The sequence below is a fragment of the Tamandua tetradactyla genome, chromosome 3, assembly GCF_023851605.1.
Source record: "Tamandua tetradactyla isolate mTamTet1 chromosome 3, mTamTet1.pri, whole genome shotgun sequence".
In the NCBI taxonomy this organism is placed as follows: Eukaryota; Metazoa; Chordata; class Mammalia; order Pilosa; family Myrmecophagidae; genus Tamandua; species Tamandua tetradactyla.
In genome coordinates, this window is record NC_135329.1 from 19,208,210 (window position 1) to 19,221,251 (window position 13,042).

Consider the following 13,042-nt stretch of genomic DNA (forward strand, 5'->3'; position numbering starts at 1 on the left):
CTTCCTGAGCCACTGTGGCCTGCCCAAGAACTGGGTTTTAAACATTACTGAAGGTAGCTGAAGAGGAGAAGAAACAGCCAGATATTAAAATATTTCTCTCTTTTTAAAGTTTAGGTAAAACAGTTTTAGCAACTTAGCTCTCACCTAAGGAGTTCTCTTAAAGAGTATGCAAGAAGGATCCCTCCCCATGCCCTGCTGAGACATGCACAAACAAAGGCTTGGCAGGGCCCCCACTGAAATGGTGTAAATAGGTCCCTGGAATATAAACTTAGACAGCAGAGAGAAATAAAGAAACTCTGGTTTTAAGGAGCCAGTCATAATACATCTCCTAAAGTACTGCTGAGAACACACTGAGTCTTAGACTTGACTTCCCATCTAAGGCCCTTCTTAGGCTCTACCTGCTCTCTGTGTCCCCACTCGACATGAATTGCCTAGTGACCAGTCCCAGTCATCTCACCAGAGCTGGGGTCTAGCAGTGGTGTGCTGGAGCAGGGTCGTGAGAGCCATTTTGTTTTTTTGCAAATTACATCTTTTTTTTATTTAGAAATCTTCACACACATGCATTTTATACAGAGAGCCAATTATTAACACCGCCTTCCAGCATTCAGGTTGGCAGCTTGAAATCAACCATGGTGGGAGTCTTCACACCATGCAAATTAGAATCTGGCAAATGCTGCAAATGAGGGCTTCCCCACTGTTGTAGTTTGAAGTTGTATGTATCCCAGGAAAACATATTAATCCATTCCTATGGGTGTAAACCCATTGTAAGTAGACCTTTTGATGAAGTGAATGGGTCTTAATCCTGGAATCCTTTATAAGCAGAATGAAATTCAGACAGAAAAAGAAAGCCACAGGAAGCAAGAAGCTGAAGTGGAACCCAGAAGAGAAGGAAGAGACCAGGAGATGCTGTCATAGGCCTTGCCATGTGACAGAGGAGCCAAGGATTACTAGCAGCCAGCCGTGGGACTCCCCAGGCATTGGGAAGAAGGTACCACCTTGATGATGTCTTGATTTGGACATTTTCCTAGTCTCAAAACTGTGTGTGAATAAATTCCCATTGTCTAAGCCAAACCATTTCATGGTTATTTGCTGGAGCAGCCTAGGAAATTAAAACATACACACACACACAGACGCCAGTAATTAAATATTTACCAGCACATCACAGCCACCAAGACATAGCCTGTCCTTGGACTCGGCTTCCCTCCAATCCTCTACTTTCTACCACTCTTCGTATTATAGACATGACCTTAGACAAGCCACTCAGCTTCTCTGTACCTCAGTTTTCCTTGTTCGTGGTGATGAAGGCAACAGCTTCTTTATCTTATAATTATAAAGATTAAATGAGTTAACACAAAGTGCTTTGGACACATCAGGCACATAGATCTTATGACCAGCTATTCATCACATAATTCCTAATTACAACTTTATATCTGTCAGTGTCTGCTAGGCTTATCAAAGTGCCCCACGCCTCTTGGATATAACCAGAGGGCCATTATAGACCACACATTAGCAATTATGAAACCATCAGGCACACTGTTGTCTTTTATTTCTAGCTCAATCTGTCTGGAGGAGAAAGGTTACTTGAAGTTTAAAATATAATGGATAATCTCTTCCTTAATTGCTTTGCTCAGTAATTTGGAGTTGATGACACTATCCTCTCCCTCCCCACAGTCGGTGGCCGTTAGAGGTGTTTTTTGTTTGTTTTGTAGTTAGAGAAGTGGTAGATTTATAAAAAAATACATGCATAAAACAAAAAACAAAGGGTTCCTTCTACCACCCTATTATTAACCCGTTGCGCTGGTGTGGTGCATTTATTACAGTTGACAAACGCACATTTTAGTAACTGCACTGTTAACTCTAGTCCATGGTTTACATTAGGGTTCACTGTTTTATGCAGTCCCATGGATTTAAAAAAATTATTCTACATATATACAATCTATCATTTCCCCCGTTAACCACATTCAAATATATAATTCAGTGCTGTTAATTACATTCATGATGCTATGCTGCCATCACCAACTACAAAAATCCACTCCAATTGGATCAAAGACCTAAATAGAAGAGCCAGAACTGCACAACTCCTAGACGATGTAGGTTTCTTTGGCTTTACACCTGAAGCCATTACAGGATTTTTTTTTGGGGGGGGGTGGGGTGCTGGTGCCTGGTCCGGGAATCGAACCTGTGTCTCCTGCATGGAAGGCAAGCATTCCACCACTGAGCCACCCACCTGCCCCATTACAGGTTTTTGAAGTAGGGAGCAGAGGAGGCAGCGAAGGCAAACCTTCTCAGGGAGGTCAGATCGTTTTTGAAGTAGGGAGCAGAGGAGGCAGCGAAGGCAAACCTTCTCAGGGAGGTCAGATCGTTTTTGAAGTAGGGAGCAGAGGAGGCAGCGAAGGCAAACCTTCTCAGGGAGGTCAGATCGTTACTTCCATTTTCCAGGTGCAGAAAACTGAAACTTAGAAATGTTAAGGCAGGCTGGCCCCCAGGCTCACACCGCCTTCCCTGCCACGCAGCCCCAGTTGGGGTGAGGATGTCGGGAAAACAACTGAGGCCTGCAGCAAGGCCTGCCCTCTTGGTGCCTCAGTTTTCCCACTGTTTCTCTCCTTTCCAGCCCACTTGAAAAATCTTCTGACAAGGAATGAAAACCTCCTAATACTGTGATCCATAGGCAATTAAGCAACGTGGCCACCTGCAGCCTGCCTCCGGCTGCTGGGTAATTACGCCGTCTGGGACCGAGGCTGGGAATCTGGCTCTCATGCAGGGCTCCGAGACCATAAACGTAAAAGCTGTCTTGAGTAGGAGGTGAGGGCAGGTGGGGATACTTACGTTTTTAAAAAAAAGATCTGACATTGTTTCTGAGCGATCCTGATTAGAGAGAATGACCTTGGGCAGTGCCTTGGAAGGATGGGTGTGTTTGGCTCCCAACACACATCAAATAACTGGCAGCTTTGTGTGATCCATATTCTGATTAGCTTTCTATCTGAATTCAAAGCTGTTTCTCCCTGGCAAGGTTTAGTGCTTTGCTGTCACTGCCAAAAACCACGGGGACTGTGCCAGTTTGGGGGGTGGGGACGGGGAGCTGATGGTTGTTATTTTCAACACCATAGAATATGTCCGCTCCTGCAGCAGGGGTGCTGCACAAAATGCTTCTGCATTCCTGATGCTTTGAACACACAGCGGAGTAGCCAACACCAGCGTGCCCTCAGCTGTGTCTGGCGTGTATCTGCTCCTCTAGGAAGAAGGCATACGGAGACTATAAGACGCGGGCAGGCCGTGGAGAAGGTCCAGAAGGTCGCAGCCTGATGGGGACGGGACTTGACTTGGAGAGAAGCTGGCACTGGTCCCCTTCAGATGCTGGTCTCCGGCCTCTGCAGTCACCCCAGAGATTCAGGGAGGGCCAGGCCACCTCGGCTGGCCCCTGCCCAGGATGCACCAGATGGTTCCTTCCACTTGCCAGCTCACTGTGCAAATGGCCTCTCACCTACAGGCAGAGAGCCAGGAGGCTGGGGGTGCCGGTGGGGTGTAACCAGCAGACGCTCGGGGAACGCCATTCACTTTAGCGCAGGCGAGGCAAGTGCGGTAACGATGGGTGCCTCCCTCTAGCAGTCATTATCCCCGCAGCGTCTAACCCCACTACCAAACCGCCCTCCAACTCCAGTGGTTAAAACATACAACAGTAAACATCAACGAGTCTGCTAGGATGTTAAACCCCATTTTAACATTTTTTTTTTAAAGCCCAAAACCTCACAAATTATGTTCAAAGAAAGGCTGAAAGAAAACCTGGTTTAACTTGTTCTTTCTTCTACTCATTAGCCTCAAGTGGAGCCATCTAAAAAATCCCACACAAAGAGTGGTTGGTAAGCTTTCTCCTGCACTGCCACACTTGAGAAAAGGTTTCTGCCATTTTGCTTGGCTGTTGAGGCACAGTACCATGAAGGGTTGTTACCAGGGTTTTGACACAGTTGATGGGAAGGTGTCTTAAAGGAATATCCTTTCAATTAAAGAAAAGTAAAAGCTGATTTAGACTGACGGGGCAGCAGGAGTTTGCCCCTCCAGGCGACCTGGCCTGACCTTCCTCAGAGAGAGGCAGGGTCAGTCTCAGAGGGAGCAGATTGGTGACAAGGCTCTGGTAAAAAGGGGATTTGTGATCAGGAATCCCAGTGCAATTGAATCAGTTTGTGGATGGTCAATTTGGGGATAAAGGCTGGTGACTGCTACCTTGGAGGTTATCAAAATCAAACAGACAATGCTCCCTCCAGGCCATTCCAAATCCAAACTAAGTGAGCCATTTCTCCGCAGTGGAAGGAAAGCTGTGCTATTCATTATGTCCCTAACTCTTTAAAGATTTCTCTTTTCCCCTTAAAAATCATTCCAGAAACGCTAGGCAATGGGTTGTTAGGATGCACAGCCCAGTGGGTACATCGCCAGGCTGACAAGGGGGGCGGGCCAAGGTGGGCAGAGAGAGCCCTGGCTCTGCTGAGCTCGTGGCGCACGAGGAATAATTACACCTGTGGGGCATTTTCTACTTGCCAGGCACTTAACATATTTCTTTTTTAATCCTCAGAATCTAATGAGGTATTACATTATTAGCGCCTGTTTGAGAAATGAAGAAGCTGAAGCTTAGAGAGGCTTAGCAATTTTTTCTTTTAAGATTCTGTGCAGCTAGTTAATGGTGTAGCCAGGATTAAAATCCAAACTTGCTAGGCTGTCTTTCTACTATATCGAGCTACCTCATTATTAAATGATGTATTTCACACACAAAAATTTTAGCCTCCTGTAGTTTTCAGTCTGGAGCAGTTGTAGAAAATCTAAAGAGCCCTGCGCAGGAAGATATGAAGGATGGCAAGTAGACTGAAAATGTAATACTAGTATTAAAATCTGTCCTGGAGGCAGCAAAGAGCAGAATTAACATGGCAGAAAATTTAATGTGATGTGGTTTGAACCAAGATGAGGTCTCCTAAAATGCAAAAGAAAAAGATGGACTTGAAAACAATGAGGATGAGATTACAAAAATGGAAGGCAAAGAACATAAATCTAAATAAGAATTATAGCTACTCTCGAGGAAGAGAAAAACACATTTTAAACAGAACTATTATTCAAAGATATAATTGAAGAAAACTTATGTGCTAAAAAAAGACCTGTGTGATCCACCCTCAAAGGTGTACCATGCTCTTGACAAAAATGAATGCAAAGAAACCAGAGACACAGCCAAGCACATCCTATAAATTGTGTGTCTTCTCTGCACACCAAATGGCAGGAGCCCCCAGAGATGTGTGTGAGGGCTATAAAACCATGTTTATACCAATGCATCGAGAAAGCTGCCTTTACAGAAAATGGCAATTGCCAAAACTTGGGCCACAATTTTTTTTCAATCTAAAAGCAGATGTCATGCCACATTAGCGCATGTCATTTACTTCACACTAGAAGGATGGTTAAATCTACAGCTCTAGATTAGATAGCTCTTTTTGGTAGGGATCAAAGATGGTGCCCATCCATGCTCCACCTTTACTTTTTCCCCTTTTACTTAATCATTTTTCTTTTTAACCTGTCCCTGTGTGGGTATTTATTCTCTCTTCTTAGTGTAAGGCTGGCATTGCTTAGCACTGCCAATGGCTCTGAGGGACAGAATCACTTTCTTGTGCATCCTGCTGCTGCAGGGTGGAGCATGAGACCAGAGTCAGGAGCCTTGCAGGATACGGGCTGATGTCTGGCAACAAGGAGTTCCGCCCAGGAAGTCTGGGGTGATTGCGTAAGAGGGAGATTCCAGAGCACTACTGAGGAAATTGAGGGAGAGAAGAATCAGCACGGGCAGGGAGTGGCAGCGAGGCACACCCCCAAGGAGACGGGTCAGAGTCCTGGGATGGGGAACTAAATAGAAAGGAAACCTGAGGACAACATCCCAGACCAAGGAGCCTCAGGCAGGTCGGGTAGCTGGGCTCATGAGATGGAAGGGGCCTAGGCCAGCCTGCTGACATTCTCTGGCCTAATGCAAGAACCAGGGTCTGACCCAGGTGAGACTGAGCTTAGAACAGAGCAGGAATAAGAATTCAGTCCACCTTGGCCCCATTTAATTGTAATTGGTTTCTGAATTCTGTACACTATTCTCTCTAAGAATTCCAAGTACTACCCCTGGCCATCATACCCAAATACTGCACAGTTTATTCCTCTGAAATCAATAACCAACAGGGTAAACAGTACAGAATTCAAATCTGCTTCCCCTTATAATATTAATTCAGTCTGATCGTTTCCTGTTTTCTAAATCTTCCTTCAGTCAGGTGTCTCAGTATAGCTCTATCTGTATAAGACTATATTTCTGTATTTTTCCTCCCAGTAATTTTAGGCAGAGGGTGATGCCAGAATGTTACAGGTATTCATAATTATTTGTAGGGTATTTTTCTATTTATTCCAATCAATAAGAAACTTAAGATTTCAAAAAATGATAAAAAATACTAAAAATCACCTAATTCAAACATTTTATTTTTTTCAGAGGTGAAAACAGGCTCAGAGAGGTAAAGTGGGAGGTCTAAGATTGCACAGCTAATGGTGGGAGGAGTTGGTAACAGAATCCAAGTTTCTGTGCTATATCCTATGCTATTTCTGCTACTTTATAATGCCATGATTGTTGAAACACAGCTAAGAGACAAGTTCTTTTCACAACAATTTAACAATACAGACCACGTGGAAAATTGTAAGAAACCTTTAACAATGATTTATCTTTTAAAGTTTTTTTTATTAAAAAAAGAAAGGAAATACACACACAGTGCCCTCTCCTCTGATTACATTTTACACTGTCAACGAGCATTTTACATAGCCAACACCCTCTTGAACAAGCTGATGTATCACTCTGTTATCTTTAAGAGGCACTTTAAAAGAACGCTGACACAGGAGTCAGGCCTGAAGTACAACTGAATCTGCATCTTCCCAGAATAAAATGATCTCAAAGGCTCAGAGCCTCCGTGCTCACTGTCCAGAGGCTATTTTCTTCATTGGATCTGGCCTGAGAGTCGCTGGAGGTTGGGGAAAGGGTGCGTGCCCAGGAGGGCAGAAGACTCCTGACCAAACATATCTGTTCTGGGGCTAGATGCAGCAAATTGGGAGATGATTTTCAACTTCCTATTTATTTCATTATGAGGAAAGAGAACTATACAGTAGCAAATGGGTATATAATGCATGTCAGATTCTAAAATTACATAAATTATTACCCACACAGCTTGATGATTCTGTTCTTGTCTATGCACCACTAATAAATACCTTACATGTGCGAGCGCTCTCTCCTTCGTCCTCTACCATGAAGAAACAAACTCACAGGTGTTTACTGACTCTCCTACAATCTGTATTTTTTGCACTTTAAGGATCTCATCCTATATTTTATAATTTCTCATTCACTTTATATTTGCAAATTCTGTTGTCCTATTTCTCTAACACGCACAATAACGGAAGTGCTTTGAGGATCAACTTGGCCATCAAAAAAGGCTTTTTTATTGGCCAGCAATCTGAAGCCAGAACTGCACTTCAACTAACAGAATCCCAAGCCCATTTACGATGACCCACAGAGGAAACATAGACGTCAGGATTCACGCAGCTAATGTTCCTGAAATACACCTTAATTCATACAAGGTTTGTTTCTTCTTTTTTCATCTTGTGGATCAAGGCTGTGTCCTTCATGTTAACTAGTTGCTGAAACTGGGTATCTTGGCCCTTTCCTTTTGAGTACATACACTGCAGAGGTAATTTCCTTTTAACATTAAACTCCAGAGTTAGTGCAGAAGAGAGATTTCAATCCAGACTCCAAGGTTACTTTCAGTTGGTCGGTAATGGCTCTGTTGCAGGGTGATTTTGGCTCCACACACAAATGTCCATTTCAGGGGGTCTGTCCAGGGGAAGGTGCAGGAGGACACAGGTGGAGTCTGTCATTCAAAGAGCTCCAGGTAATCGGGCGGCTGGTCCTGCTGCTCACAGGGGTAAAGCAGGAGCTCCTTCCCCAGAGAAGTTATGGGTTCCTCCTGTTAACCAGAAGGCACAGTATCAGGCTGGGCTGGAGGTGGGCAGGTGGCTGAGATAGTATAAATAACAGTTACACGCCCTTCCTGCCACAGACGATGGCTTTCCCTGAAGGCCCTTGATGTCCACTAAGCTTTACTGGTTTATGACAACTTCAAAGAGATTTTTCTTATTCCCAAACTGCCATGTAAACTCTTATCCTCCTGGGCTCAAGTTCTAACTTAAGACTGTTCTTTGGGGTGACTGGTGTGTGCACAGATTATTTTTTTAACATCTCCTGTATTCTCCGCCCTATGGGATCTCCCTGGATATCTGAGCAGGAACTTGGTTTTATAATAAAGAAAATGCCATTAAGACTTCTGATTATTGGAAGGAGCTATCAAAGACAAATGACACCATCATACCTCGCCTCAATCTTTTTTTGTTGCGATTGCCTTTCATTGTTAGAGCTGCTAACAGGACAATAACTCACAAAGCACATTCATTTTATAAATGGTTTCACCTTGTGATATTCTACCAGATCTGCCAGGGTGGCGTGCTGCAGCTGGTCCACGCCCAGGAAGCTGTAGGAGTCTGCAGAGGCATCTATGAGGAAATGTTTACAGCCATCCTTGGACAGATAGGACAGGGCATAGCCCCTCATCTTTTCACTGACCCGGATCAGGAAACTGCCTGGCACACATGTGCTCAGAAGCTCGTTTGCTCTCTTTAGCGTGAGAATTCCTGTAGGACAGAAAAGCAAATATTTTAGTTAAATCTCCAAAATTCTCCTCTGTTGCATACAGCAGCGTAATCTGTATCTCTATTCCATTTTCTATAACTAGACCTTTTATAATGGGGAGGAATAAAAAAAATCACCTATTCTCCCCAGCCGAGATCTCACACCCACCACTCAGGGGGCCCCCTTTCCAGGGCCAGCACTGCAGAGTCCCAGTGCATGGGGGACGTCCTGGGGTGAAGATCTGGGGAGTGGGGGAAAACCTTGGCAGTTTCCTCCATTCACAGACAGGAAAAGATCCTGAAAGGGAAGATGGCTCTTGGGCTTCCTTTTAGGGGTCCCAATCCCACTGCCATCAATACCCAGCAGGGGACGTTGCATGCCCCGTGCATCACAGCCAGTCGGCCCCCTAGCCCTGCCCCAATGGAGTCCACTGGAAACTGCAGGCAGCACAGACGCTGCAGGGGTCTCTTGGCTCAGATGCTGCCCTGTCTATTTGACATACTCAAGTGATGCCTGAAAAAGCTCTCAACAGATATGGACTGCTGCTTTTGTTTGTCTGCTTTACCTTTCTAAACATACTGGTCCCCTTGATAAATCACAGATGACAACTGTAAGATCCAACAGGTAATCAGCTTACCCAGGGACTATGCATGACAGGTTCAAAGATACTGTATTATACTGTGTATGAAACCACAGATATTTTTCAGTGATGCTGAAAAGTCCCCTTCAGAACCAAGGGGCTGATAAACCATGACTGAAGGAGAAAAGACATTCTGGAAAAAGATCTCTCTTTCCTCCCAGATTTACTGACAGGCAACCTCTGAAATTCCGAGTATTTCAACTAATGGGACAGCTGTTATAATTTATAACATCTGCATGTTATCCAGATGGGTTTGTATTCCTAAAATGATAACTATTCTGGAAAATTATAACCAAACTTAGATGAAGGTCATATTCCTTCTAAAATCAGGTCAGAAAGCAGCTGTAATCAAACTGCCTGAGAGGCTCTTAACCTCTGTAATTATTACCCATTACGCACAGATCTGGTACTATCTAATCTCCTTAGACACCAGAATGCAATGACAGGGTTTTGTGGCACACTACAAGTCATAATGGAGATTCCCTGTGCACAGTGATAACAAGAGCAGGCTCAAAAAGTCAGTATGAAGGCTTGGCTTTGAATGATGCAAGAGGATAGTTTTTCTTTCTGGTTCTTTCTGCTTCACAAGGGGATTATTAGTCCTTAAAAAGGCATTCTCCTGGTGCATCTAAAGATACAGGTCAATGTCCAATTTGTCATGAATCCATCAAGGGCAAAGGATGCACTTAGAATTGCCTGGCTGTAGTCACTGCCAAACAGTGAGCTTTGCCTGCGTGGACAGAGTTCTTGCATGCTAAGTCAAAATCCAATAGCAGGGCATCGGCCAAGATGGCGGCTTAGTAAGATACGCGCGTCTTAGTTCCTCCTCCAGAGCAACTACTAGGTAAACAGAAACAGTGCAGAACAGCTCCCGTGGCCACGGCAGGGAATGGACACACAGCGTACCCCAGTCTGGACTGGCTAGACTGACTGCGAGACTCTGCTGCGGTGAGATCCCCGAGCGGCGCGCGTTTCCCCGAGCAGCGGCAGCTGGCGGCCGGAGCACCTCCCTCCCTCCTTCCCAGGCCAGCTGAGAGTCTCGGAGAGGCAAGTTTCCCAAGCCGCGGCAGCCGGCGCCCCTCTTTTGCGGGCAGCTTCCTGGACCGGCTACGAGTCTCGGATCAGAGGGCTACCCAAGCTGCGGTGGCCGGCAACCGGCGCCCCTCCCCTGCGGGCGGCTTCCTGGTCCGGTGGCGAGTTCCTCAGGCCGCGGCGGCCGGCGACCGGCACCCCTCCAGGGAGAGGAGGGAATTTCCGACAGTGGCAGGGACTGGGTCCAACCAAACACCAATAGGGGCATTAATAATAGGAGCCACAGGGTCCCCTCAAGCCGCGGTGGCTGACGCCCCCACCACACGCGGCCCCCCGCACCAACTGAGAGAATTGGATCGGAAATCCCCAGGCCGCGGAGAACGGTGACCGGGGGGGGATCCCTTCCAAACACGTGAGACAAGCGTGTGCCACGAGCGCCACCTACTGGGCAGGATAAGAAAAACAGAACCCAGAGATTTCACAGGTATGCAAGGATGGTTCAACATAAGAAAATCAATTAATGTAATACACCACATCAACAAATCAAAGCAGAAAAATCACATGATCATCTCAATTGATGCAGAGAAGGCATCTGACAAGATTCAACATCCTTTCCTGTTGAAAACACTTCAAAAGATAGGAATACAAGGGAACTTCCTTAAAATGATAGAGGGAATATATGAAAAACCCACAGCTAATATCATCCTCAATGGGGAAAAACTGAAAACTTTCCCCCTAAGATCAGGAACAAGACAAGGATGTCCACTATCACCACTATTATTCAACATTGTGTTGGAGATTCTAGCCAGAGCAATTAGACAAGAAAAAGAAATACAAGGCATCAAAATTGGAAAGGAAGAAGTAAAACTATCACTGTTTGCAGACGATATGATACTATACGTCGAAAACCCGGAAAAATCCACAACAAAACTACTAGAGCTAACAAATGAGTACAGCAAAGTAGCAGGTTACAAGATCAACATTCAAAAATCTGCAGCATTTCTATACACTAGTAATGAACAAGCTGAGGGGGAAATCAAGAAACGAATCCCATTTACAATTGCAACTAAAAGAATGAAATACCTAGGAATAAATTTAACTAAAGAGACAAAAAACATATATAAAGAAAACTACAAAAAACTGTTAAAAGAAATCACAGAAGACCTAAATAGATGGAAGGGCATACCGTGTTCATGGATTGGAAGACTAAATAGAGTTAAGATATCAATCCTACCTAAATTGATTTACAGATTCAATGCAATACCAATCAAAATCCCAACAACTTATTTTTCAGAAATAGAAAAACTAATAAGCAAATTTATCTGGAAGGGCAGGGTGCCCCGAATTGCTAAAAACATCTTGAGGAAAAATAACGAAGCTGGAGGTCTCGCGCTGCCTGACTTTAAGGCATACTATGAAGCCACAGTGGTCAAAACAGCATGGTATTGGCATAAAGATAGATATATTGACCAATGGAATCGAATAGAGTGCTCAGATATAGACCCTCTCATCTATGGACATTTGATCTTTGATAAGGCAGTCAAGCCAACTCACCTGGGACAGAACAGTCTCTTCAATAAATGGTGCCTAGAGAACTGGATATCCATATGCAAAAGAATGAAAGAAGACCCATCTCTCACACCCTATACAAAAGTTAACTCAAAATGGATCAAAGATCTAAACATTAGGTCTAAGACCATAAAACAGTTAGAGGAAAATGCAGGGAGATATCTTATGGATCTTACAATTGGAGGCGGTTTTATGGACCTTAAACCTAAAGCAAGAGCACTGAAGAAAGAAAGAAATAAATGGGAGCTCCTCAAAATTAAACACTTTTGTGCATCAAAGAACTTCATCAAAGAAAGTAGAAAGACAGCCTACACAATGGGAGACAATATTTGGAAATGACATATCAGATAAAGGTCTAGTATCCAGAATTTATAATGAGATTGTTCAACTCAACAACAAAAAGACAGCCAACCCAATTACAAAATGGGAAAAAGACTTGAACAGACACCTCTCAGAAGAGGAAATACAAATGACCAAAAGGCACATGAAGAGATGCTCAATGTCCCTGGCCATTAGAGAAATGCAAATCAAAACCACAATGAGATATCATCTCACACCCACCAGAATGGCCATTATCAACAAAACAGAAAATGACAAGTGCTGGAGAGGATGCGATGAAAGAGGCACACTTATCCACTGTTGGTGGGAATGTCAAATGGTGCAACCACTGTGGAAGGCAGTTTGGCGGTTCCTCAAAAAGCTGAATATAGAATTGCCATATGACCCAGTAATACCATTGCTGGGAATCTACTCAAAGGAATTAAGGGCAAAAACTCAAACGGACATTTGCACACCAATGTTTATAGCAGCGTTATTTACAGTTGCAAAGAGATGGAAACAGCCAAAATGTCCATCAACAGACGAGTGGCTAAACAAACTGTGGTATATACATACGATGGAATATTATGCAGCTTTAAGACAGGATAAACTTATGAAGCATGTAATAACATGGATGGACTTAGAGAATATTATGCTGAGTGAGTCTAGCCAAAAATTAAAAGACAAATACTGTATGGTCCCAATGATGTGAATCGACACTCGAGAATAAACTTGGAATATGTCATTGGTAACAGAGTCCA

The 13,042-nt window shown here is 44.2% G+C and overlaps 1 protein-coding gene across 7 annotated transcripts in view; it reads right to left on the bottom strand.

The window, feature by feature from the left end:
* Positions 1-6,715: 6,715 nt before the first annotated feature.
* Positions 6,716-13,042, bottom strand: part of SH2D4A (SH2 domain containing 4A) — an 84,022-nt gene continuing 77,695 nt past the window's right edge. For all 7 annotated transcript variants that reach the window (XM_077152664.1, XM_077152660.1, XM_077152662.1 and 4 more), the window contains 2 exons: positions 8,504-8,724; positions 6,716-8,003 (listed from right to left, as the gene is read on the bottom strand). In XM_077152664.1, the coding sequence (XP_077008779.1) occupies positions 7,911-8,003; positions 8,504-8,724 (314 nt within the window). In that variant the 3' untranslated portion in view covers positions 6,716-7,910. The remainder of the gene's footprint in view (positions 8,004-8,503; positions 8,725-13,042) is intronic.